The 23821-nt window shown below is 42.4% G+C and overlaps 1 protein-coding gene across 1 annotated transcript in view; it reads left to right on the top strand.

Annotated features, from left to right (window-relative positions):
* The window catches only part of SLC12A8 (solute carrier family 12 member 8), a 142445-nt gene extending 124291 nt beyond the window's left edge, over positions 1-18154 (top strand). The window contains exons 10-13 of the mRNA XM_070403583.1: positions 7278-7375; positions 7917-8034; positions 13327-13387; positions 17154-18154. Coding sequence (XP_070259684.1) covers positions 7278-7375; positions 7917-8034; positions 13327-13387; positions 17154-17316 — 440 coding nt within the window. The 3' untranslated portion in view covers positions 17317-18154. The remainder of the gene's footprint in view (positions 1-7277; positions 7376-7916; positions 8035-13326; positions 13388-17153) is intronic.
* The last annotated feature ends 5667 nt before the right edge of the window (positions 18155-23821 follow it).

The raw sequence follows: 23821 nt of genomic DNA, 5'->3' as shown, positions 1-23821 counted from the left end.
TCTGCTCCTTTTACTGTCTGTCCTGTGTTAGATCCTTTTCTCTTTGGCTTGATCTCTCTCTCTTATTAGCCGCTTCACTAACATGTCTGTTGATCTTCTTATCTCTGCTCATACTTAGAAGTGAAGCCCTAAAAAGCACACTGGGCAGGGCTTGTTCCTTGGGAACCTCGCTGTAGGATGATTAGGGAATAAACTGGCTTCTTCACAGAGGACTCACCTGTAACTATCTTCTAGAGCAGTGGTTCTCAACCTTGGCTGCACACTAGAATCACCTGAGAATCTTTTTAAAATCCTGATTTCTGGGCCTCATCCTCTGGAAATTCTGTTTCTTTGTTATGGGGTGGGGCCACATTAGTAAAAAAGAAACAGAATTTCCGGAGGATGAGACCCAGAAATCAGGATTTTAAAAAGATTCCCAGGTGATTCTAATGTGCAGCCAAGGTTGAGAACCACTGCTCTAAAGGGTTCCTCTGGGGCTCCTCAGTTCCTCCGCAGAAGAGTCACTTAATCTCTTGCCTGAGGGTCACCCTGATGGCTGCTTGCAATCAGGGAGCAAGGTAAGGTAAGGGAGTTGGGGGCTCCCCACTGTTTAGGATATAAGCTTTCATTTAATTCCCCAGTTTCTAGCCCAATTTCCCTACTCTTTGCTGTGCCTGGTGTCCTGAGTGTAGGCACTCTGTGGTTTGATTTCTTTGGAGGAAATCCCCCCTGGGAAGGGGATCAGGCAAAGAAGGAGTTGTTACCACTGGGCAGAGGGCCTCCGTGTCCACCTGTTTCTTTTTGTTGTTAATCCTCACCTGAGGATATTTTCCCCATTGATTTTTTAGAGAGAATGGAAGGGAGGGGGAGAGATGGAGAGAAACATGGATGTGAGAGAGACACATTGATTGGTTGCCTCCTGCTCAATTGGCTGCCTCCTTGCACACGCCCCACCTGGAAGAGGGCCAGGGATCAAGCCTACAACCGAGGTACAAGCCCTTGACTGGAATCAAACCAGCGACCCTTCAGTCTGCAGGCTTACACTCTAACCACTGAGCAAAACCAGTTAGGGCCCAACTGTTTCATAAGTAGTTTTACGACTAACCCCCTGCACCTTACCTCTTCCCAGGGACATGATACTTCCTGGTCCTGAACTTCGCTGGAGTCTGGGGGGTGCATTGGGCTGCTTCTTACCAGCACCTCCCCTCAGGCTCTAGAGTTGGTCCCCTCTGCTCGGCACAGTCTGTTACTGCTCCTCTGTCACCTTTTCATCTTCTAAGACCTGTTTTTATCTTTCCTCTCTCATTCTCCTTGTGTCTGTGGATTTATACCTATTTAATTCCTTTTCTGTCTTCTCACTGGGTTTTCAGGAGAGACTTACAGCCAGCTTGCCATGTTTAATCGCTGCAGTGGTTGCTACCCAGTCGCCCAGTTGAGAAATATCATAGCTACTGACCACTCCCTCTCCTCCGTCCTTGCTGCTTTGCCTTGGTATATAGACCCTCATCATCTAGCACCCAGGCTCTTGTTAAGTCTCCCAATCAGTCTTCTGCCCCCAGATTTCCCCATATCCTGCTTCTCCTTCTCATTATTGTCCACTGAATGATGTTTCTGAAATAAAACTCTCATCTTGTGTCTCTTAGTTAAAAACCTTCACCAGAATCTAATGCCTTCCATAGACAGTCCAAGATCCTTGGTGTGATCTTCAAGGTTCTTTATAATCCGGACCTACCTTCCTGGCCACTTTCCTCATGACAACTCATGCACTTACTTGTGGATCCACCCAGACTGGTGCCCTAAGCACGTCATGTTCTTCATTCCTTCCTGCCTTGGCGTATGCTGTTCTGCCTCCTCAAATTGCTTCACCTCCCCCTTCTCCATCTGGAAAACTCTGACTTCATGTTTAAAATCCATCTGACTTTTCACACCCATTTTTATGCCCTCTGAGAAGGATTACCTGGTCCCCCTGCTGTGCAAGCATAACATTTGATTCATACAGGAAGTATAAATAATTATCACATTGTCTTACACATTCAGGTCACATGTGTTTATACGTTTGTCTTCAGCTCCGCTCATCTGTCTGTCTTAAGGAAAAGAAATACTAGTTTCATTCCTGTGCCTTTAGACTGTGAGCTTCTTTTAGTCATAAAACATGTCTTTCCACCTTGTATTCATCACAGCATTCCCACACAGCACACTACACATGGCACCCAACAAACACTCAGTAAAAGCTGGTGAAATTGATGAACATTTGAACAAATATTGTCTAAAAAATTTAAACATTGATCAGTAGAATAGAAAGTGTAAACTGTCATAAGAACCTAATCTGTGACAAACCAGATGCCATGAAATAACAAGAATCAAATTGCTACTGAGTAAATGCTATTGAGAGCAAATGGGCCCCCAAAATTAACTTGGGGCTGTATTTTATGCCTTATATAGCCACGGATTCCTTATTTATAACATCTGTGCAAGAGAAATATTACTGACTATTAAAGACGTCATCAGAGATAAAAAGGGTCTGATTAAATGGAAATAAAAAACATTTGAACAACAGTGCCGCAGAAGGAAACAATTATTCAGACAAACACAACTGATAAAAGCATACCTTCTAAAGCATATTATTTTTAAAAACAGGAAGGTCAGAATCCAGATTATATTAAGCAGAGGTCAGAAGAGATGAATATGTAGTTTACATTTGAAAAATCAATTCCTAGACTCATATATTGTCCACTCAACAAACCAACTTTTATTTTTAAGTGTTAAATAATGTTTGTAACTAAAAATAGGCAGCATTTATTGAGCATGCCCCATGTTTTTGACACTAAGAGAAGCAATTAACACAGATTGTCTCATCTAAGCTCAGCATTAGGCATTGTTAATACACACACACACACACACACACACACACACTCTAGAGGCCCGGTGCACGAAATTTGTGTGCTGGGGGAGGGGTGTCCCTCAGCCCAGCCTGCACCCTCTCCAATCTGGGACCCCTTGGGGGATGTCCTGCTGCCGATCCCTGTGGGATCAGGCGTAAACCAGCAGTTGGACATCCCTCTCACAATCCAGGACGGCTGGCTCCCAATCGCTCACCTGCCTGCCTGCCTGATTCCCCCTAACTGCTTCTGCCTGCCAGCCTGATCACCCCCTAACCACTCCCCTGCCAGCCTGATCGATGCCTAACCACTCCCCTGCTGGCCCGGTTGCCCCCAACTGCCCTCCCCTGCTGGCCTGATCTCCCACAACTGCCCTCCCCTGCCAGCCATCTTGTGGCTGTGGGTGCTGCCATCTTTGAGGGTGGGGCAGTCAATTAGCATATTCCCTCCTTATTGGCTGTGGGTGCCACCATCTTTGTGATGGTGTGAGGGTCAATTAGCATAGTCCCTCTTTATTATATACTATACATATACATATACATATACATATATATATTTGATTTTAGAGAGAGTGGAAGGGAAAGGGATAGAGAGATAGAAACATCGATGAGAAAGATGAGAGAGAAACATCATCCATCAGCTGCCTCTTGCTGGGGACTAAGCCCGCAACCAGGGCATGTGCCCTGACCGGGAATTGAACTGGTGACCTCTTGGTTCATGGGTCAATACTCAACCACTGAGCACCACTGGCCAGTGTGGCTTGGTTGGTTAGAGGGTCGTCTCATACATCAAAGGGTGGCAGGTTCAATTCCTGGTCAGGTTACATGCCCAGGTTGTGGTTTTGATCCCCAGTTTGGGCGTGTGTGGGAGGCAACTAATCAATGTTCCTTTCTCTCTCTCTCTCCCTTCCTCTCTAAAAATCAATAAAAAATTTTTTTTAGAAAGATGTAACAAGGAATATAAACCTGTTTAATTGCCCTGGCTTAGTAAATCTATTTGGGGGAATTGCATAATCAAGTTAGAAATAACTGAAATGTACTGCATTTGGAAAGCAGTTAAAAGAATTGCATTATCATGATAAAAGGCCACCTGGACTTGAAACAGGATCATTGTGGACGGCATCTGTGCACATTCTCGGTTTGTACATGCTGACTAGACCTGTGCTTATGTATTCTGAGAAAGACATGAGGTGCATTTACAGAGATAGTTTAATATTTAGATTCCTAATGTCTATAAAATTACTTAAATTCATGATTTTAAAAATTAACATAATTGTTTTCACCCTTCATGTTTAGTGTGTTTATATCTGCATGGATTTTGTGAACATTGAATTTGTTAGGCATACCATTATATTTTAAAAGACACTTTAATGTTATTTTTACTATGGTTTTTATATTTGATATCTTTTTAAAAAAATATATTTTATTGATTTTTTTTTTATAGAGAGGAAGGGAGAAGGAGAGGGATAGAGAGCTAGAAACATCGATGAGAGAGAAACATTGATTCAGCTGCTTCCTGCACACCCCCTACTGGGGATGTGCCCACAACCAAGGTACATGTTCTTGACCGGAATTGAACCTGGGACCCTTCAGTCCGCAGGCCGACGCTCTATCCACTGAGCCAAACCGGTCAGGGCTATATTTGATGTGCCTGATGCATAGTTTTGTTTGTTTGTTTGTTTTGCAACTAAAACTTGAAAAGTTAAGTTGCCTTTCTGGTCATTACTCTACAACAGCGGTTCTCAACCTGTGGGTCGAGACCCCTTTGGCGGTCGAACGACCCTTTCACAGGGGTCGCCTAAGACCATCCTGCATATCAGATATTTACATTACGATTCATAACAGTAGCAACATTACAGTTATGAAGTAGCAATGAAAATAATTTTATGGTTGGGTCACAATATGAGGAACTGTATTTAAAGGGCCAGAAGGTTGAGAACCACTGCTCTAGAATTTCTAATGTGAAAAATGTCCCCTTCCACCAATAGTCCACAAGGCTTGTTTCTTCCAGCAAAATCCTTAACAAGAGAAAAAAATTCCTTTAGTTATTTGGAAGGATTTTGAACCATATTGTTTGCCTGTGCTGTGAGACCTATTCAAAGTCATTGAGCATCCTTGCATGAGTTCTCCCTCACATTGCTGATGTGTTGTCCTTGCCTGCAGGACACACCCCTTCCTAACTACTTTCTCCTGAGCTTCTCAGAAAGCGTGCACACATACACACACACACACACACACACACACACACACACAATTCCCTTAGGTACACTGTAATTGATATTGTGCAAGATCAAGATCAAGTATGAAAAGGTGAGCTTAACATTTGGCAAATCTCAGAGAGGCAAAAATCTAAGTTGTTAACCAATAGTGTTCTTTCTTAGTAACCAAGAAGGCAACTGTATTTCACTAAGCCAATGGCTGAAAAAAATGAATCATGCATTGAACATGTTAAAGTTATACAATTTAATTAATGGAAGTATAACAGTATTATTTCTTTTTTTTTAAAGTAGCAGAGCCATCAATTCAAGTCAATCATAATGCTTGGCAGAGTTTATTTCAATCCACAATTAATAGGGAGACATTTTTTTGAGCACTTCCTATACATGAACTTCTAAATGTCTAGTTTTGGCATTTAGAGATAGAAGAGACACAATCCTTGCCCTCACGTATAAAAGATAAATATAATAATTGGCAACATATGATGAAGGAAGACAGATGTTGAGAGAATAAAGATTTCTCTGGGGGCTAGGATGGTTTGCTCATTCATTTAACCACATGAATGGAACATTTACTACATTCTAAGCGCTGTTCAAGGTGCCGGAGAACATGCTGAATAGACATGGGTCTCTGCTATCATTGAGCTTGCGTTCTAGTAGGGGAAGGTACATAAACAAACAAACAAATATACACTGTAATGTCAGGTACTATGATGAGTAATAAGGTGGGGTTATGGGATAAGAGAGAGACTAGGTGGGGAGAGGGTGTACTGTTTCAGAGAAGTTTGTCAGGAAAGATCTCTCTGAGAAGAGGGCATTTTAATGGAGCAGTGAATTGTACAGTGAGGAATAGTCAAATTCTGAATATATTTGATGGTAAAGTCAGAGGATCTACTGATGGACTAGATGTAGGTGTGAAGAAAAGAGCAGTCAAGGATGAATCATAGATATTTGAGTGAATGGTGGTGTCATTTATTCAGATGAAGAAGACTTGGGGAGAATAGATTTTTGCATTAGCCATGCTAAGGTTTGAGGTGCTTGTTAGCCATGTAAGAGGAGCTATTGAGAAGAAAACTAGATATTCAAAATTTTAGTTCAAGGGTCAAGGTTGATGTAAATTTGAATCATCAATATATAGATAGTATTTAAAGCCATGGGACTAGATGAGATATCCCAGGAGTGAGTATATATGGGGGTAAAAGGAGTGCTGAGGACTGAATGAATGTTGGGATATTACAATATTTAGGGTTTGGAAGGTGAGCCAGTAAAGAAGACCAAGAAGAAGTGGTCAATGAGGTAGAAGGAAAGCTGGGAGAATGAGGCATCCTAGAAAGCAAGAGAAGGAAGTGTTTCAATAAGCAGGAAGTGATTACATGTGTCAGATGCTGTCTGAAAGGCCTCATAGGATGAGGACTGGGAATTGACCATTGAATTTGAAAAGATCAAGTCATTGGCAACTTAGAAAGAGTAGTTTTAGTGGAATCTTACAATCTTTCGAGTGGGTTGAGGAAATAATGGGAGGTAAATAATGTATAGGCAATTCTTTTGAGGAGTTTTGCTATAAGGAAGACAAAGGAATAGGGCAGTAACTAGGGGTTGACCAGAAGGTATTTGCTTAAGTGGGAGAAATTGCAGTGTAGGGTATTTATGTTTAACTAGAGGTATTTATATTTAAATTCGTGCAAGAGTAGGCCTTCCTTGCCCCAGCTGCTGGCACCGGCTTCCCTCTGGCACCCGGGGCCGGGCTTCCCTCGCAGCCCCATCTGGAAGACAGCCGGTCTAATTAGCATATTATGCTTTTATTATTATAGATGGTAATGGTTCAGTATAGGATGGAAAAATCAAGGATGCAAAAGCAAAATCCTCAAGCAGAGCATAAGCAGAGGATGGACCTTACACAGGAGCCGGGACTGTTCATCCACTGGACAAGGAGGGAAGGCAGAAGAGAAGGTTCAGGTGCAAGTGGGTTGGTAGATTTGGTGATGAGAGGATATGAAAGTTCTCCTTTGAGAGGAGAGATTGTAAACTTGTTACATCAGAGAGTAGGAGAATGAGTTGACTAAGACCACAAGAAAGTCAATGGTTGAAGTGAGTGGAGGTTGTCTTTTAGGTTGAGAAGATGAGCTTATAAGTATTTGTTCCTAAAAATATAAGAGGATTTGGTAACAGATTGGTAATAAGGATTTGGCTCATTTATTTTTTAGATTTCTTCCTAAAGTCTAGGCTCCAGGAACAAGATATCCAGAGCAGAACTACTTCTTTCTACGCTCGCATATGCAACCCCTGGGTCTCCCTGTTGGGGGTGAGTAGCTTCATTTTTATCTCAGTTGTCCTTGTGACATAATTCAAGGAGAATTGGAGACATGTGTGATCTCAGGGTTGGGGCTGTGGGAAGGAAAGAGGAGAATCTTAACCAGGAGCAATGTCATTTAACTACCTGTTATATTAGAATTTAGGCAAGACTACAAATGGCAAGATTACATTTAGTGCAGCATTGATTTTAATCAGTGGGTTACTTGTAAAATAATCATCTCTGATAACCTCTTGGTCACTAAATTTCTAGGTATACCAAATTAGCATAATTTCACTTTGTTTCTTCTAGGGAGGAATAGGACAGTGAACTAGGAAAGAATAACTATTTATTGATAGTTTTGATTAGAGGGTACTTTCAGAAGGTATCTTCTCAAATATCTGCTTAAATGAGTTTTTTAAAAAAATTATGAGTGAACTTCAAGTAAGTAGACTTTTATAGTGATCAAAGGTTGATGAGAGGGACTAGCCTTGTGGTTTGCCTACAATGTGATAAACCATTAGGTGACTTGCCTTTCCTACTGTTTCCACAGGCCATTGGGTCTCTTGTCATCATGTTTGTGATCCAGTGGGTCTATGCTTTGATCAACATGTGTGTTGCTGCCATTGTGTATTTCTACATTGGTCGGGCCAGTCCCGGGCTTCACCTTGGTAAGCAGCAGAGCCGTTTTGCCACCACCTTCCTCTTTCTCTTTTAGCATCCATTGAAGAAATGTGTTTTGAGCACCAATTAAATGCCAACACTGACAGATATGAATCCCATTTGCAAGTAGCTTATAGTCTAGGGGGAAACTATGACATGCACATAAATGATAAATAAAAAAATAAGACATGTAGAAGTAAAATGCATGATAACAATAGCACAAGGGCCAGGAGGGAAGAAATGGAAATATACTGTTTTAACTTTCTGATACTATATGTGAAGTACTATAATATCACTTAGAGGTAGACTGTGATAAGTTAAAAATGTGTACTACAAACTCTAAAGCAACCATTAAAAAATAACAAAGAGTTACAGCTAGTAAGCCAATAAAGGAGATAAAATTGAATTTTAAAATGCTCAAATCAAAAGAAAGCAGAAAAAGAAGGAAAGATAATAAAGGGCATACAGGACAAACAAAAAGCAAATAACAAGGCAGTTTATATAATCCTAGCCATATCAATCAATAATCACACTAAAAATAAATGGTCTAAACACTCTCAATAAAGTGGTCTAAACACTGAGGTTGTCAGATTGAATAAAAATGCATGATACAACTATATGCTATCTATACGAAACCTACTTTAAATATAAAGACACAAAATAAGTTAAAAATAAAAAGATATGATAATGTGAATCAAAACAAAGCTGGAGTGACTATATATTACTATCAGGCAAAATAGATTTTAGAGAAAAGCATGTTACCAGGAATAAAGGATTATTTCATGAAGATAAAGTAAAAAAAAATCATGAAGAGGACATAAAAAATCTTAATCTTTATGCACTTAAAAATAGAGCTTTGAAATATATGAAGTAAAACCTGGTATAACTGTAACAAGAAATAGAAAAATTCATAATTAAAATAAGAGGTTTCAATACCTCTCTCAATAATCGATAAAACAAGTAGGCTTAATATTGGTAAGACATTAGAAGACTTGAAAAACATTATCTACAAACCTAGACAAACTAAGATTTATAGACCATTCCACCTAACAGAAGAATATATATTCTTTTAAAATATAAATGAAATATTTACCATATTTTTAGGACATAAAAAGTCTCGATATATTTAAAGGTATTCAAGTAAATTCAAGAACAAAGTATGGTCTCTGACCAAAGGAGAAGTAAATTAGAAATAAATACCAGAAAGATATCTAGTATTGGGAAATCCCCAAATATTTAGAAACTAAAGAACACTAAATTACTAAGAACACTAAACAATGCTAAATCAAGTAAAGAAATGAAATAACTGAGGGTTCAAAGAAGAAATAATAAGTAAAATTACAAAATATTTGAAACTGAATGAAAATGAAAATATAACATCAAAATTGTGGGATGCAGCTAATTCGGTACTTAGAAGGAAGTTTCTAGCATCAAATGTTCATATTAGAAAAGAAGAAAGGTCTTAAATCAATGACCCCCAACTCCCAACTTAAGAAAACTAGAGAAAGAAGAGCAAATTAAACCCAAATAAGAGAAACAAAGAAGCAATGAAGATAAAAGTAGAAATCAATAATATATAAAATAGAAAAAAAGTAGAGAATGCCAATAAAACAAGAAACTGGTTATGTGATATCAATACAGATGACAAACTTTTAGCCAGAGTGATCATAATAAAAGGAGAGAAGGTAAAAAATGACCAGTATCAGGAGTGAGGGAGATGACATTACTAGAAAATCTATAGATATTAAAAGGAAAATAAATAAATATTTTTAAACAGCTTTATGCCAATATATATGACAACTTAGATGGATTGGGAAAATTCCTTGAAAAAGACAAACTATCAAAGTTCATTCTAGAAGAAAAATAAGGCTATTTAAGTCATCTAGTAAAGAAGTTAAACTTGTTATTAAAACCTTCCCACAAAGAAAACTCAGATGGCTTCACTAATGAAACCTATCAAACATTTAAGGAAGAAAGAATATAAATTCTATGCAAACTTTTTGGAGAACTACACACCAATATCCCTCATGACCATAGATACAAAAATTTGTAACAAAGTTTTACCAAGCTGAATAAAAAAATATAAAAAGGATAATACATTATAACCAAATAGGTTTATCTCAGGAATTCAAGGTTGGTTTAACATTCTGAATTATTCTATGTAATTCACCCTATTTACAAACTAGAAGAGGAAAACAAAAACATTTCTGAGAAGAAAGTAAAGAGGAAATTAAATAAATAAATGAAGACATATACTAAGTTCATGAATTGGAAGATTCAATATTCTTAAGACATTAATTCTCCCCAAATTGCTCTACAGATTCGACATAATCCCAATAAAAATCTCTGCTGCCTTTTTTTGTGGAAGTTAGCAAGCAGACTCTAAAATATTTATATGAGTCCTGGCATGTGTGGCTCAGTTGGTTGGAGTATCATCCCATGCACCAGAAGGTCATGGGTTCGATTCCTAGTCAGGGCACATATCTAGGCTGTGGGTTCAATCGCCAGTCAGGGCATGTGTGAGAGGCAACCTATCACTGTATCTTTCTCCCATTGATGTTTCTCTCTATCTCTCTCTTTCTTTCTTTCTCCCTCTCTAAAAATCAATAAAACAATAAAATAAAATACTTATATGGAAAGTCATATGCATATGAAAAGATGCTCAACATGATTAGTGATTAGGAAATACAAATTAAAACCACAGTATTATACTACTACACACATATTAGAGGAGTTAAAATTAAAAATACTCATCATGCCAAGTGTTGGCAAGGATGTGGAGCAACTAGAACTATCGTATACTACTGGTGGAAATAAAATAATACAATCACTTTGTAAAACAGTTTGGCAGGTTATTAAAAGTCAAACATATACCTGCTATATGAACTAGCCAATGTACTTCTACAATGGAATACTCAGTAATAAAAGGAACATACAATAACATGGATGAAACTCATATAATTATGCTGCGTGGAAGAAACCAGACAGAAAAGAGTATATAGGGGTGGTCTCTAGTTGTCTGGTATGTGGCCATAGCATGATTTAGGGCAGGGGCGTATTGGCTCTTTGTGTGAGAATTTGGGGGTGTGGGCTCTGGTTTGGTTGATTTGTATATCAAAGGGGAGTGAACACAGGGGAGTTCTTTGCTATCTCTAGGATCAAGGCCCCAAATATCAGAGCATCAGGAATATAATAGTAAGAAAGTATAATCAATACTCTATGGTGATTTACAGTTAAGTCTCAACAATAAAACTATTTAAAAAAAAATACATTTGAGAGCCCTTTTCAACAAAATTCTATGATGCCCCAATTTAAAATAAAGCAATTAGCTCTAAGTCCTAACTAAATGAACCACAGCAATCCAGGCAAACTGAAGAAAAAATTCTTCAGAATTAGAATAATTTGATGTATATTTTTGAAAGAAATGTACTTCATACACTTGAAGTCACATGCACATTAAGAATAATGCTTTCGAGGACTTTCGGTAAAGATGGTAGAGTAGAAGGGAGAGCAGTAAATCCCAGAGTGAAGACATGCCCTGCTAAGGCCCTCAGGGTGACCTGTGATGAAAACGCAGATCTCTCAGTTCAGGATCCTTCAAAAGCCTCCCTCCTCTGCGAAGCCTCCTGTGATGGTTAATTTTTTGAGTCAACTTGACTGGGCTACAGTTCCCCGATTAAACATTATTTGTGGGTGTGTCTGTGAGGGTGTTTAAGAAACAATAAAAATGCTTTAGAATAGTCATGCTAACAAGAGGTCCTTACACCAACTAATTTAAGGGACAGAATATATTTTAATTAACACAGTGATTACATCAGTGTTTGCTTCTAAATTTCTTAGGAGTTAGTTTGATCCTAAGAAATTCAAATCATTCCCAGAAATCTATTCACAGGAAGGTATGAAATAAAATTTCAGGCCAGTCTCCATCTAAAATTTAGATAACTTAGACTCCAAATGATCGCAATAAGAAAGGTCAGTTGATAAAATGTTTGTTTATTTGCTTCCTCCAGACAACATCAGAATATGTTAGAAACTTTCTGTTTGCAATTGTAGATATTAATGCAAATATATATAATTTAGAAGAACATTTTATAAAATGACATTTGATTTGGTTTCCTAAAGTTATATGTAATTCATTATATGAGATTTTAAAAAAACCCACACCAAAGAAGGGATGAGGTTTTTGTTTTGTTTTTTTAAAAAGTTGATTAGGCCCAGCTGGTGTGGCTCAGTGGTTGAGTGTCAACCTATGACCCAGGAGGTCACAGATCCATTCCTGGTCAGGGTGTATGCCTGGGTTGCAGGCTCGATACCGAGTAGGGGGCATGCAGGAGGCAACTATCAGTGATTCTCGCTCATCATTGATGTTTCTATCTCTTCTTCTCCCTGCCTCTCTGAAATCAATAAAAATATATTTTTTAAAAGCTGATCAGCCCTATTCTAATGAGTGTGTCTGATTTCGGTGTATTTAGTCAGTATCAACAAGAATCTCACTTCCAACTTCAGCTCTAACATTTCTACACTGTGAGCAATCGGATTCGCTTAACACGCGTGGAAAAGTTCCTGGGTGCCAGCTCCTGTGGGTGTGGGGAGTGTTACAAGATGGAGAAGACGTGCTTCCTATCCTCAAAGGGCGTGTGGTCTAGTAGGGGATTTTATAGCACATATTTAACACATAGTTTGAATCTAAGAAAAAAAATATCAAAATTTTTTAAATTCATAGGACTGAAGTTAGCAAGTCGTCTGCTTTTTTTCTCTATAGCACTTTATTCAGTTTCTTTCTTGAGAATTTGAAATTTAGAAATAAATTTTTGGAAACTACATATGGGTATGAAGTCCTTCGCAGGCTGCTGTCAGGGAATATTATTATGAATACGAGCAGCCCAGCGCACGATTTGAAATTGCACGATGCTGCCCACCTCGAGTTGCCGGTCCGGCTCTGCCTGGCTCCCCGGGCTCCAAAGCAGCCGCGGCCGCTGCCAGTCTGGCCCTGCCTCCCTCTCTGGCCCTTGAAGCAGCTGTGGCCACTGCTGATCAGGCCCTCCCCCAGTGCAGGCGTATGGAGGCCCCTGCCGCCCCGCCCCAGACGCTGGGCGCGCAACCTCCTCCTGTTCGGGTTGACCTGTTACAGCGTCCTGGTTAATTAGCATTATATATATATAATTTGGTTAGGCTGAAAAAGGGGAAAAAATTATACTAATTGTGCATGTGTGTCAGAGGATATATATTCTATTAAAACTGGGATTCTAGATGCATATCGAGAGCCTTCAGCAATATTCATGTATATGTCTTCCCTGTAGGATCAGCCTCCAACTTCAGCTTTTTCAGATGGATGCGGTCTCTTCTGATCCCCTCCTGCAGGTCAGTGCTAATCTGGGGCCAGGACCAGGGTGGATGAGTGTCCTGGGTCCCACTCCTAACTGGGCCAGGGTGTATTGTGTGAGGGAACCCAACCATTGAGACCCTGGAGGAGACTCAGATTCTGCTCCTCACTGCCCTCCCCCGCCCAGCCCCCAGCCTCAGCTCATCAGAAGCTTCCTCTGGCTCATGTCCTCCTGCTTTCTATTCTCAGGAATCATGAACAGGGGCTTTATGTAGAATCTGATTGCGGGTGCTCAGTCCAGAGAGCTACTCTCAGTGAGTTCATAGTCCGAGACACACTAGCATCAGCACATCATCACACACAAGGTTAAGCCCAAAGGCCATTGATCTGTGTTGGTGAAGTGCAGAAGCCAAGTACAGAAATATATAGAGCAGGGATCTTGGAGGATTTCTGGGGTACCTCCGTGTTCAAACACACAGGAAAAGGGAAGAATCGACTCTCCTGAGAAATAGGAGAAGGCCTCATGGAGAATGTAAGATTTCTTGAGTGCCCTAATCTCTTTCCTCCTTCTTCACCCTTCCGGAGACAATGCTACCTCACCTTCGAAGGCCTTGGGACTCTAGGAAATTACGTTTCCTCCTCCTTCGAGGAAGCAACGCTGCAGGCTGGGAAAATCCAGGCAGAACTCAATCAAGTGTTTATTATGGTTTCATTTTGTTGGTTTGTTTTTGACAATCTAGATGTCTGGGTTGCACTTGCCAGTATTTCTACCTTCCATGCCCAGATATTGCTGATGGACCCTTTCCCTTGGATCCCAGATGTACATTCAGAATCGCCCCCCCCCCCCCATATTTTTAATTGTGATGTAGTACAGAGAACATAAAATGTAGCATTTTACCCTTCTTAAGTGTACAGTGCAGTGGTTTTAAGGACATTCATATTGTTGTGCCACCACCACCACCATGCATCTCCAGAACTCTTTGTCTTGCAAAAACAGAAACACTCCGTCTAGTAAACAGTAACTCCCCCTTCCTGCCTTCCAAGAATCCTTTTTAAGACAAGTCTTATAAGCACTACCAACTTGTTCAAGATTGCACAAGGAATTAAAGCTTGCTTCTAGAGCAGCGGTTCTCAACCTGTGGGTCGCGACCCCTTTGGCGGTCGAACGACCCTTTCACAGGGGTCGCCTAAGACCATCCTGCATATCAGATATTTACATTACAATTCATAACAGTAGCAACATTACAGTTATGAAGTAGCAACGAAAATAATTTTATGGTTGGGTCACAACATGAGGAACTGTATTTAAAGGGCCAGAAGGTTGAGAACCACTGTGCTAGAGCCTGGGATGGTGAAGACAAAGGAGTGGGGCCATGGAAACTGACAGGGTAAAGGCTGGGAGGGAGGGTGGTGTGTGGGGAGATCCCTGTCATCTGCTTGGAAGCGGGGCTAACATTCAGTGTGCGGAGCTGTGGGAGGGGTGGGGTCACCTCTCTGCCTCTCTTCCCATCTGAGGCCCCAGGCTGGGTGACTCAGATCACAACACTCCCGCACTGGTCTCTTTTCCCTGTCACCTCGTCCTGAGGAAAAGTTGAGTTTTAGTGGAAAGAGCTTCTGTGTAGAGGCTGCCTACAGATCTGGAGCTGCTGAGTGGCTAAGAGTATTGGGCCCTATCTGATTTACAGGGATATTTTTAGGCATTTGCAGTTTTAAAGCCTACACATGGCCATGGGAGGCCACTACTCCTTCTGTTGCTTTCTGAATTCCTAGAATTTCACCTCTGCGGTCACTGTGGTGCTATGTAGAAAGAAGAATGTATCAGGAGATTATTCTTAGAAGAGGGCAATACTTTGGTTGGAATAGAACCCAGTCCACACTATGCATAGCTCCGTGGGCTTGTGAAGTGGGCGATGGAGGCATCAGCTAAGTCTCAACATTACACTTGCTGGCCTCACCGTGGCTCCTGGGCGATGTTTTGTGATGATTATGTAGGAAGGTGAAAGGACCAAGAAATGGTGATTGTTTTTAAAAAGTAGAAATTGGTAGCTGTGTTTTCTATTTTGTAATTTTGAAGTTTGGTTGTTTGTTTTTTTGCTTGTTTACAACTATGGACCCAGATGCTCTGCAAAATCAAAGAAGAGTAATGGTGTGGTGAAAGTGTTTGGGCAAAGGAATTTGATTAAGTTGCTCCCTGTATTACCCCTACAATTCCTAGAATTATGTGAAATTTAGTCTGACCTTGACAAGGCTTTCTTTCCTAAAGTCCTAGCAACTGCCCAGGTGAGAATTTTTAGACCATTCTAGATTAGAAAGTGAGGCATATTATTTGCCAGAACTTAGAAGAATGTAATGGTTTCACCTTTTTAAAAACAAACAAATAAACAAACCAGCATTAATGAAAAAAATACATTGGCAAAAACACTTCTATGTTCACTGGGATGGCATTTTTGACACTTCTCAACTTTATTTCTTGAAGATTCAACCTTTATGGAAGTTAATTCATTTCTCAGAAAACCTCAACCTAATTCAGATATGCTCTCAGTGGCTGCAAGGCCTTCATCATGTGATCTGAATTTCTGTAACAGCACTTTTTGCCAAAGTCAGTTGAAGCTTTCTGCTTAACTTTTAAAGATTGAAACGTTAGATTTATACCTTTAAAAATGTCTTTACAACTCTCACATATAACCCTTATTGAAACAATTGACATTGCTACTTGTAAAGTAGATGATTCTTTTCGGTTAAATTTCTAAGGGGCAATCACGGCTAAGGTTGGACAAAGTCTTTGGCACAAGGAGGTGGGGCGGTTTTTCTGAGGCCACTGGGCTGATGGGGGCAGAGCCATGACTGTATCCATCCCCTGCACATCCCTGACCGCCGGCGAATCTCTCCTTACTCCTTAGCCTCTGGCACTTTCCTTGTGTGTCCATTTTGTTCCAACTCCAACTGTACGTCGGCACTTCGGTGACAGTGGAATCCACATCGGGATGTGTTCTTTGTCTTCAGGCCAACGTGGTGTCAAAGCCTTTGTGGTGTGTCTCCGAGCTGCCTGCTATGTCAGCCTCAGCTCTGGAAATCATTCCTCGCTCAACTTTCTTTCCCAGGAACCAAAGAGGTTTCTCTTTCTACTCTTCTCTGTTTTCCAGCCTCTCCATTCCATTATTTCACTTGACAAAAAAGCAAAGAAATGCTATCGAGTCCCAGCATGACACTGGATGGTTATTTTGTACACTTTTATACATTTATGCTAAAGAAAGGTAAAAGTCACTTCTCTCCTTATTTTATACTCATTTCTCATACTTTATTCATAAACATTTGTACATGTAAGTTGCACGAGTTGTGTTTTTTTAAATTTTATTTTATTTAAAGTATTACAAATAGCAGTACATATGTTTCCTTTTTCCCCCCATTGACCTTCTCTTGGCCTCCCCTATCTTCCCCCCCCGCCCCCGAGCCCCCGTACATGCCCTCACCACCTCCACCTTCCCCCCCCGCCCCCCCGCCTGTGTCTTGCGTCCATTGGTTATGCTTATATGCATGCATACAAGTCCTTCGGTTGATCTCTTACCTCCCCCTCAACCCTCCCCAGCCTTTCCGCTATAGTTTGACAGTTTGTTCGATGCTTCTCTGCCTCATGAACAAAAATAGATACAGTTGTTTTTTTTTTAACATATATGTTCAATACTAAGGACAATAATGTGTTTTTTTTTTTTTGCAAATACTTTTTCTCTCCCAGGGGAGAGTCCTCTTCCCTGTTCAGCGCTTGGTCTTTCCTTCTGACGGTCCTCTGTGTTTCTCTCACCAAAGGAGCTTGCGATCCCCACAAGAGCAGATCATTTTGGCGCCGTCCCTGGCGAGGGTTGACATGGAGATGACTCAGCTCACCCAAGAGAACGCAGACTTCGCCACTCGGGACCGCTACCACCACTCCTCCCGGGTGAGCCGAGAACAGCTGATGCCTCAGTACTAGCTGAGCGCTCAGTCCTGGGCAGCCGGGGCCCTCCTCTCCTGGAGCTGTCTAGTGCTCCGTGGACTCCAATCCCAGAGCCTTTGTGGAGCTGGTTCTCCTCAGTAAGAAACTCAAAGACCTGTCCTCCCACTGCCGTGTTGGACAATGAACATCTGCATTCTGGTCTGGCGCACCACCGCCAACCAGGGCAGCCACGCGAATGGCAGTGGCTCTGAAACACACTCCCGGTCTGAAGAGCTCCCCACGGACACCAAGACCGGTGGGTGTGGAGAACCAGACCAGACTGCTTGTTCCAAGGGCCGCAATAAATGGCTGTTTAAATTTTTATTTTATTATTTACTCGTTGAATAAATGATGCACCCACATGGTTCCAAACCCCAAAGTATAATCATCCTTGCTCCCCGTCTGTTCAATTCCATTCCCTGCCCCAGAGGTCACCACACCGTTTTTATATTATTTCCAGCGTTTCTTGATGATATACCAGCAAATATGAATGGGGATTCTGATTACTCCCCTTTTATACACAAAAGATAGCGTATTATACATGTGTTCCGCACCTCGATTTTCCCCCTAACGATCTATCTTGGAGACATTTCCATATCATTACATACAGTTTCCTCATTATTTTTCATTGTATGAATGCGCTGTAATTTATTTCATCAGTTCCACAATCATGGCATTTGGATTATCTCCAGTCTTTGGCTGCTATTATAATCAGTTCTGCATTGAATAATCTTGTGCATATGTACAAGCATAAAGAATTTCTGAAGGATAAATTCCCAAACGTGGCATTGCAAGATCAAAGGGTGCATGCCTCTGTAAGCTATTTTTGTGTAGTGAAGGTCTTTTTAATTAAAAAGGTAAATTATCATGATTACCCCATGGTTCATGTTCTCAAAAGCTTTTATGGTCCCCAGCTCTCGCCACACCTTTGCAGCTGTTTTTTGGTATAAATGCATGAGGGGACGGAACTATTTTGGTTCCTCTGTGAGCTCAGCATTCATCACAAGCACCCAGGCCTTCGTGGCTTCCCCAGATAAGTGGAGCACCTGGCCCAGAGTCAGTGGTTTCGCTGGCGAGCCCGGAGGGAAGGACTGCTGGGTCAGTTATAACCTCTCTCTCCTGTGGGAGAGGCTCTCCACAGTCAGCGTGCTCAGAATCACCGGGCAGGCTTGTTGAAAATGCAGCTTTCTGCACCTCACCCATAGATTTTTTTATTTAGTAAGTTTTATTTAGTAAGTTTGAGAGTCCTGGACTTTACTTTTAAAAAAAATATATTTTTATTGATTATAGCAAGGTAGGGAGAGAGAGAAAGAGAGAGAGAGAGAGAGAGAGAGAGAGAGAGAGAGAGAGAGAAACATCAGTGATGAGAGAATTGTCTATCAGCTGTCTCCTGCATGCCTCCTTCTGGGGATTGAGGCCAAAACCTGGGCATGTGCCCTGATGGAATCAAACTGTGACCTCCTGGTTCATAGGTCGGTGCTCAACCACTGAGCTATACTGGCTGGCTAAAATTCCTTTATTTTTTTTGTGTGTGGTTTATATTTATTTATTTAAAAAATTTTTATTTTTGAAAGTACTACAGATGTCCCCTTTCCTCCCTCCATTGACTGCCTCTACCCCACACCCGCCCCTCCCAGGCCTTCATCACTCTATTGTTTGTATCCTTGGGCTATGCATATATGCATATAAATTCCCCAGTTAATCTTTCCCCTCCCACCCCTCCACCCCCACCTCTGAGATTCGTCAGTCTATCCCATGCTTCTCTGTATCTGGATCTACTTTGTTCATCAGTTTATTTTGTTCATTAGATTCCACATATGAGTGAGGTCATGTGATACTTATCCTTCTCTGACTGGCTTATTTCACTTAGCATAATGTTCTCCAGGTCCTCCAGGTCCCTCCATGCTGTCTCAAATGGTAAGAGATTCTCTCTCTCTTTTTTTTTTTTACAGCTGCATAGTATTCCATGGTATAAATGTACCACAACTTTTTTATCCACTCATGTACTGACAGGCACTGAGGCTGTTTCCAGATCTCAGCTATTGTAAATTGTGCTGCTATGAACATAGGGGTACATACATTCTTTCTGATTGGTGTTTTGGATTTCTGTAACTTTTAAGTGGGCTCACTTGAGAAGGAGTTGGTATATAGTTGCAAACTCATGGGTTTTGGGGATGAAAATCTCTGAATCCTGGATCTTACCAGTTCTGTGCCCTGGGGCAGGCTTCTTAACCTCACAGAGCCTTGATTTCCTTCTTTGTAAAATGGGAATTAGAATTCTGCCTGCCTCCAAGTGGAGTTGTGAATACTAAAATTGGACACATTTTGGAGAGGAAATGAAGGTGGAAGAGGTGCCATAAAAATGTTCTTCTCCCACCCCTGCGGATTCCATGTCACTTACTATGGGGACAGAGAAAGAAAGAAAGAAAGAAAGAAAGAAAGAAAGAAAGAAAGAAAGAAAGGAAGGAAGGAAGGAAGGAAGGAAGGAAGGAAGGAAGGAAGGAAGGAAGAAAGAGAAAAGAAAGAAAGAAAAGGGAGAGAGAGAGAGAGAGAGAGAGAGAGAGAGAGAGAGAGAGAGAGAGAGAGAAGGGAGGGAGGGAGGGAGGGAGGGAGGGAGGAAGGAAGGAAGGAAGGAAGGAAGGAAGGAAGGAAGGAAGGAAGGAAGGAGAAACTGCAGTGATTGTTGGCACCTGCTAGCCTGAACTTTCAGAGCAGAGTGGAGTCCTGCTGCTTCAACCAGCCACGCTGTCTCGTCGGCCACAGACATCGTGGGACACCTTCACTGGCCAACAGCAGGAAATCTGCACAGGCCCAGCCACAGGGAGGAGAACCAACAAGGGTTACCACCTGGTCACCATTTCAACTCTGCCTCCTCCCCCCACTCCCTTGGTTATTACACTCATTTGGCCACCTTCCTATATCACTTCTCTCAGGCTTCTCCCTTCCCTTCCCAGAGCCTTAGGAATTTTTCTTAGACATCAAAAAGCCTACCCCCTCTCTGGTTCTTTGAACCGAGGCTTACTCTAGAGCAAATTACCCACTTCTTGCCATGGCTTATATCCTCGATGTTCACATAGATGCCCAAGAGAGGGTCCGAGGTGGTGCTTGCACAGCTGGGGTTATTCCACACTGTTTGCACTTCTCAGCAGACAAGGGAATACAGAGGTATTCCCTTGCACCGCACACCATGCAGCACTCTGGCATCAGGGAGATGTACCTGGGCTCCTGGCAGGAGGCTCACAGGCAGAAATGGATGCCAGTGTATTGGTGTGAGTAGCAAGCACAGGCATGAGGCCCTGACTCTTGAGGAAGGGGAGGGGGCGGTCACATTAAGGAAGAGGCAAAGCAGATGGCAAGAAAGACCCACCCGCATCAGGGGGCCCCCCGTTGTCTGTGCTCCTGGGCACGCAGCCCATTTCCCAGCGTCAAGGCTGGTGCACTTTTCCTGTGCCCAAGACTGAGGGGCTGGGGTGAGTGGAGGACAGAGAGCAGTTGACCAGTCACTGAGGTGAGGGTGGCCACAAGCCTTCTTCTAAAAGAGGCAGAAGCGGTTCTCTAAATGGGAGTCTCAAAAATAGTAGAGAGTCTTGGTTTTTAGCCTATTTTATTGTTTCTTAAAAAACACACCTATGAGAATGTTTGTGTGTGTGTGTGTGTGTGCATGTGTGTCCTCTCCTGACTGTGTTCATCAGAGAAGGCACTCTAAAAAAAAAAAAAAAAAAGCTGGAAGCCTGGCTTACACTATGGGCCACGTGGTCTACGTCAGATTCACTCTGGGAAGCCCTGAGGGTGAGTGGCATTTCAAAGGATTAGCAGTCGTGCCCCAGCAGCCAGCTAGCGGGCTGGATGAGTGCTCCTCGGTGCGATGTGACATATGCCATATGTGGTAAGAGGGTGAGGATGGAGAAAACAACACTGCTTTCAAATACGAACCCCAAACTGAAAGTCTCAGGGGGAGATGCTCCAGTGGCAGTCAGTTTTTAATTGAGCTGCTTGTCAGATGAGCACCTCTGTGTAACTCTATGTATCTGTATTGGTCAGGGTGGACTTGCTGCTACAACAAACAGCCCCTAAATCTCAGTGACTTGGCACTTATACATTTGTGTCTGCCTCATATTCCAGTCTGATACAAGTCAGAGAAAGGAGGAGAGCTCTACACTGTCGTTCAGCGGCCTGATCATGGCACTGCCTGGGCCCCATGGTCATGGCACCCACTGCAGCTGTGAAACTGCAATTCATGATCAGTCCTTAAAAATTCAGTAAGAAAATCTGTATTGAGCCAGGCATTATGCTAGACACTCATATGCATCGTCTCCTTTGATCCTCAGAACAACTCAGTGAAGAAGGTCCTGTTGTGTCCCCCATATTACAGATGAGGAGACAAAGGCTCAGGAAAGTTAAGTCACTCACTCAAGGTCACATAGCTAGTAAGTGGCAGAGCTGGATTTGAACTCAGATCTCTCCTGATCACTCCTCACAGTCCCCATGGAGGCCAGCATAGACCTTGTCTTCTCTCTGTAAGTTCCCATCTACTCCTAGAGCAGGTGTGGACAAGCTATACCCCCTGGGCCAAATCAAGCCCAGGGTCTGTGTTTATTTTATTATATTTTATTTTAATTGAAGTAAAATCCACACAAAATAAAATTGACCGTTTTAATCACTGCCTGGTTTTGAAAATAGAGTTTGATTGGGACACAGCCACGCCCACTCATTCACTGGCTGCTTCTGCACAGCAACGGCAGAGGTGAGTAGTTGAGACAGAGACCACATGGCCCACAAAGCCTGAAACATCCACTCTCCGGCCCTTTATGGGAAAGTTCCCTGGACCCTGCTTCAGGGGGTTTGGTCTGGGTCCAGGCCTTGGGAAGGTGTTCTCGGACATCTGTGTCTCCACTAGGAAACACCTCTCCTTCCAAAGGGTAAAAACTCCTCCTTTGCTAGAGGCCACACTTTTACACCTCATGGGCCTACCCCCCCAGCTACCTCTGTTTCCTCCTCTTTCCCTTGTACTCCCCCCACCCCCCCGCCCCCGCCACACACACAGGCCAGTCCTGGTAAATACACACCTGTGCCTGATCTGCCAGGTGCCACCCATTTTTCTTTCTTTCTATGCCAAATGCCTGGTATAAATAGTTTAAACCTGGATATCCCACTTTCTCTCCGTGTACTTTCCCTCCTCACCCTCTACGATCCGATTTCTGCCCTTCAGCAGCCTTTTGGATACATCTCCATGTGGATGTCTTGCAGTTACATGAAATTCACATAATCTACCCAGTATCCCCATCTTTGCTAATGCCATATTCTCCTGGTCTCCTACTGTCTCAAATCATATTGGGAGGCCATCTTTGCACCTGTCCCCCCCCTCCCCCCCCCTCACACACACACACACACACACACACACACAACTTTGCTATACTTACATCTGTTCTGTCACCAGATTCAACCAGTTGCCTTTTTTGGAAATGACTCTTGGGTTGCTCTCTCCCTCATTCCCACCATCCATTCCTCAGTCTGGGCCTTCATCACTTCACGTCTGGATCCCTGCAGTGGCTCCTGATTGGCCTCCCTGCCTCCCTCTGACTCTGCTAATCTGCTCTCTCCAGCTCATTTTCAAATACAGAGCTCAGACAGAACTGGGTCCTTGGTGTCTGCCTATGGCCTTCTTCCCAGCATCCCCTCCCCATGCCCCTGTTATACTGAACACAGCGGGCCTCTGTAGGACTCAGCACCTGTCTATTACCTTTTCCCACTTACTAGTAAAATGTTCTCCTCTGTTTCTTTGCTTGGTAAACTCCTTCAGGAACGCATTCTAATGTCACATCTCTAAGAAAGCTTTCTCCAGAAAATCCTTAATGTTCTCAGAGCACGTGGTTCATACTTACATCAGATACTTTATATTATTCTTATTGTGGATCTGTCTTTTCGCCTAATCTGCTGGCTACTCAAGGGCAGGGACTCTCTATATCTTTCTCATCCCTGTGTACCAAGAGCCCAGCATAGTGCCTGCTGGTACAGAGTAGGTGCTCAGTAAATGCTCCTTGAGCAACCACTTTGCTCATGTGTCTCTGCCCTGAAAGCTTACACTGTCTCTATTTCCTGTGGCACTAAGTTTAAAGCAGTGGTTTCAACCCTGGCTGCACATTAGAATCACCTGGAGAGCTTTTAAAGAATACTGATGCCCAGGCCCTGCGGCCAGAGATTCTCATTAGGTAGGTGGGATCCAGGCACTGACCTTTCGTAAAAACTCACTGGGCAATTCTAATGTCCAGCCAGGGATGTGGAGCACTCGTTTATGCCTAGTTTTCACGGCTCTCCTTCATTTCTCCATCTCTTCATGAGTTCCTGCTCAGAGCCCCTCTTGCCTCCTTCCTGAATTGTTCTCTCATTCAGGCCATGCTTCTCCCCCCACTCAGGTGAGGGCAGGGACCTTGCAGCTTTGCATCCCCTGAGCGCCAAGCACAGGGCTGCCAGTGTCATGGAAGCTGAGGACCCCAGCCTCAGA

This window comes from Myotis yumanensis, unplaced genomic scaffold, assembly GCF_028538775.1.
Source record: "Myotis yumanensis isolate MYYU_CA2020_CCGP unplaced genomic scaffold, mMyoYum1.0.hap1 SCAF_2, whole genome shotgun sequence".
Lineage (NCBI taxonomy): Eukaryota > Metazoa > Chordata > Mammalia > Chiroptera > Vespertilionidae > Myotis > Myotis yumanensis.
Note: the sequence above shows the minus strand (reverse complement) of the source record. Positions and strands in the feature narration are given on the sequence as shown.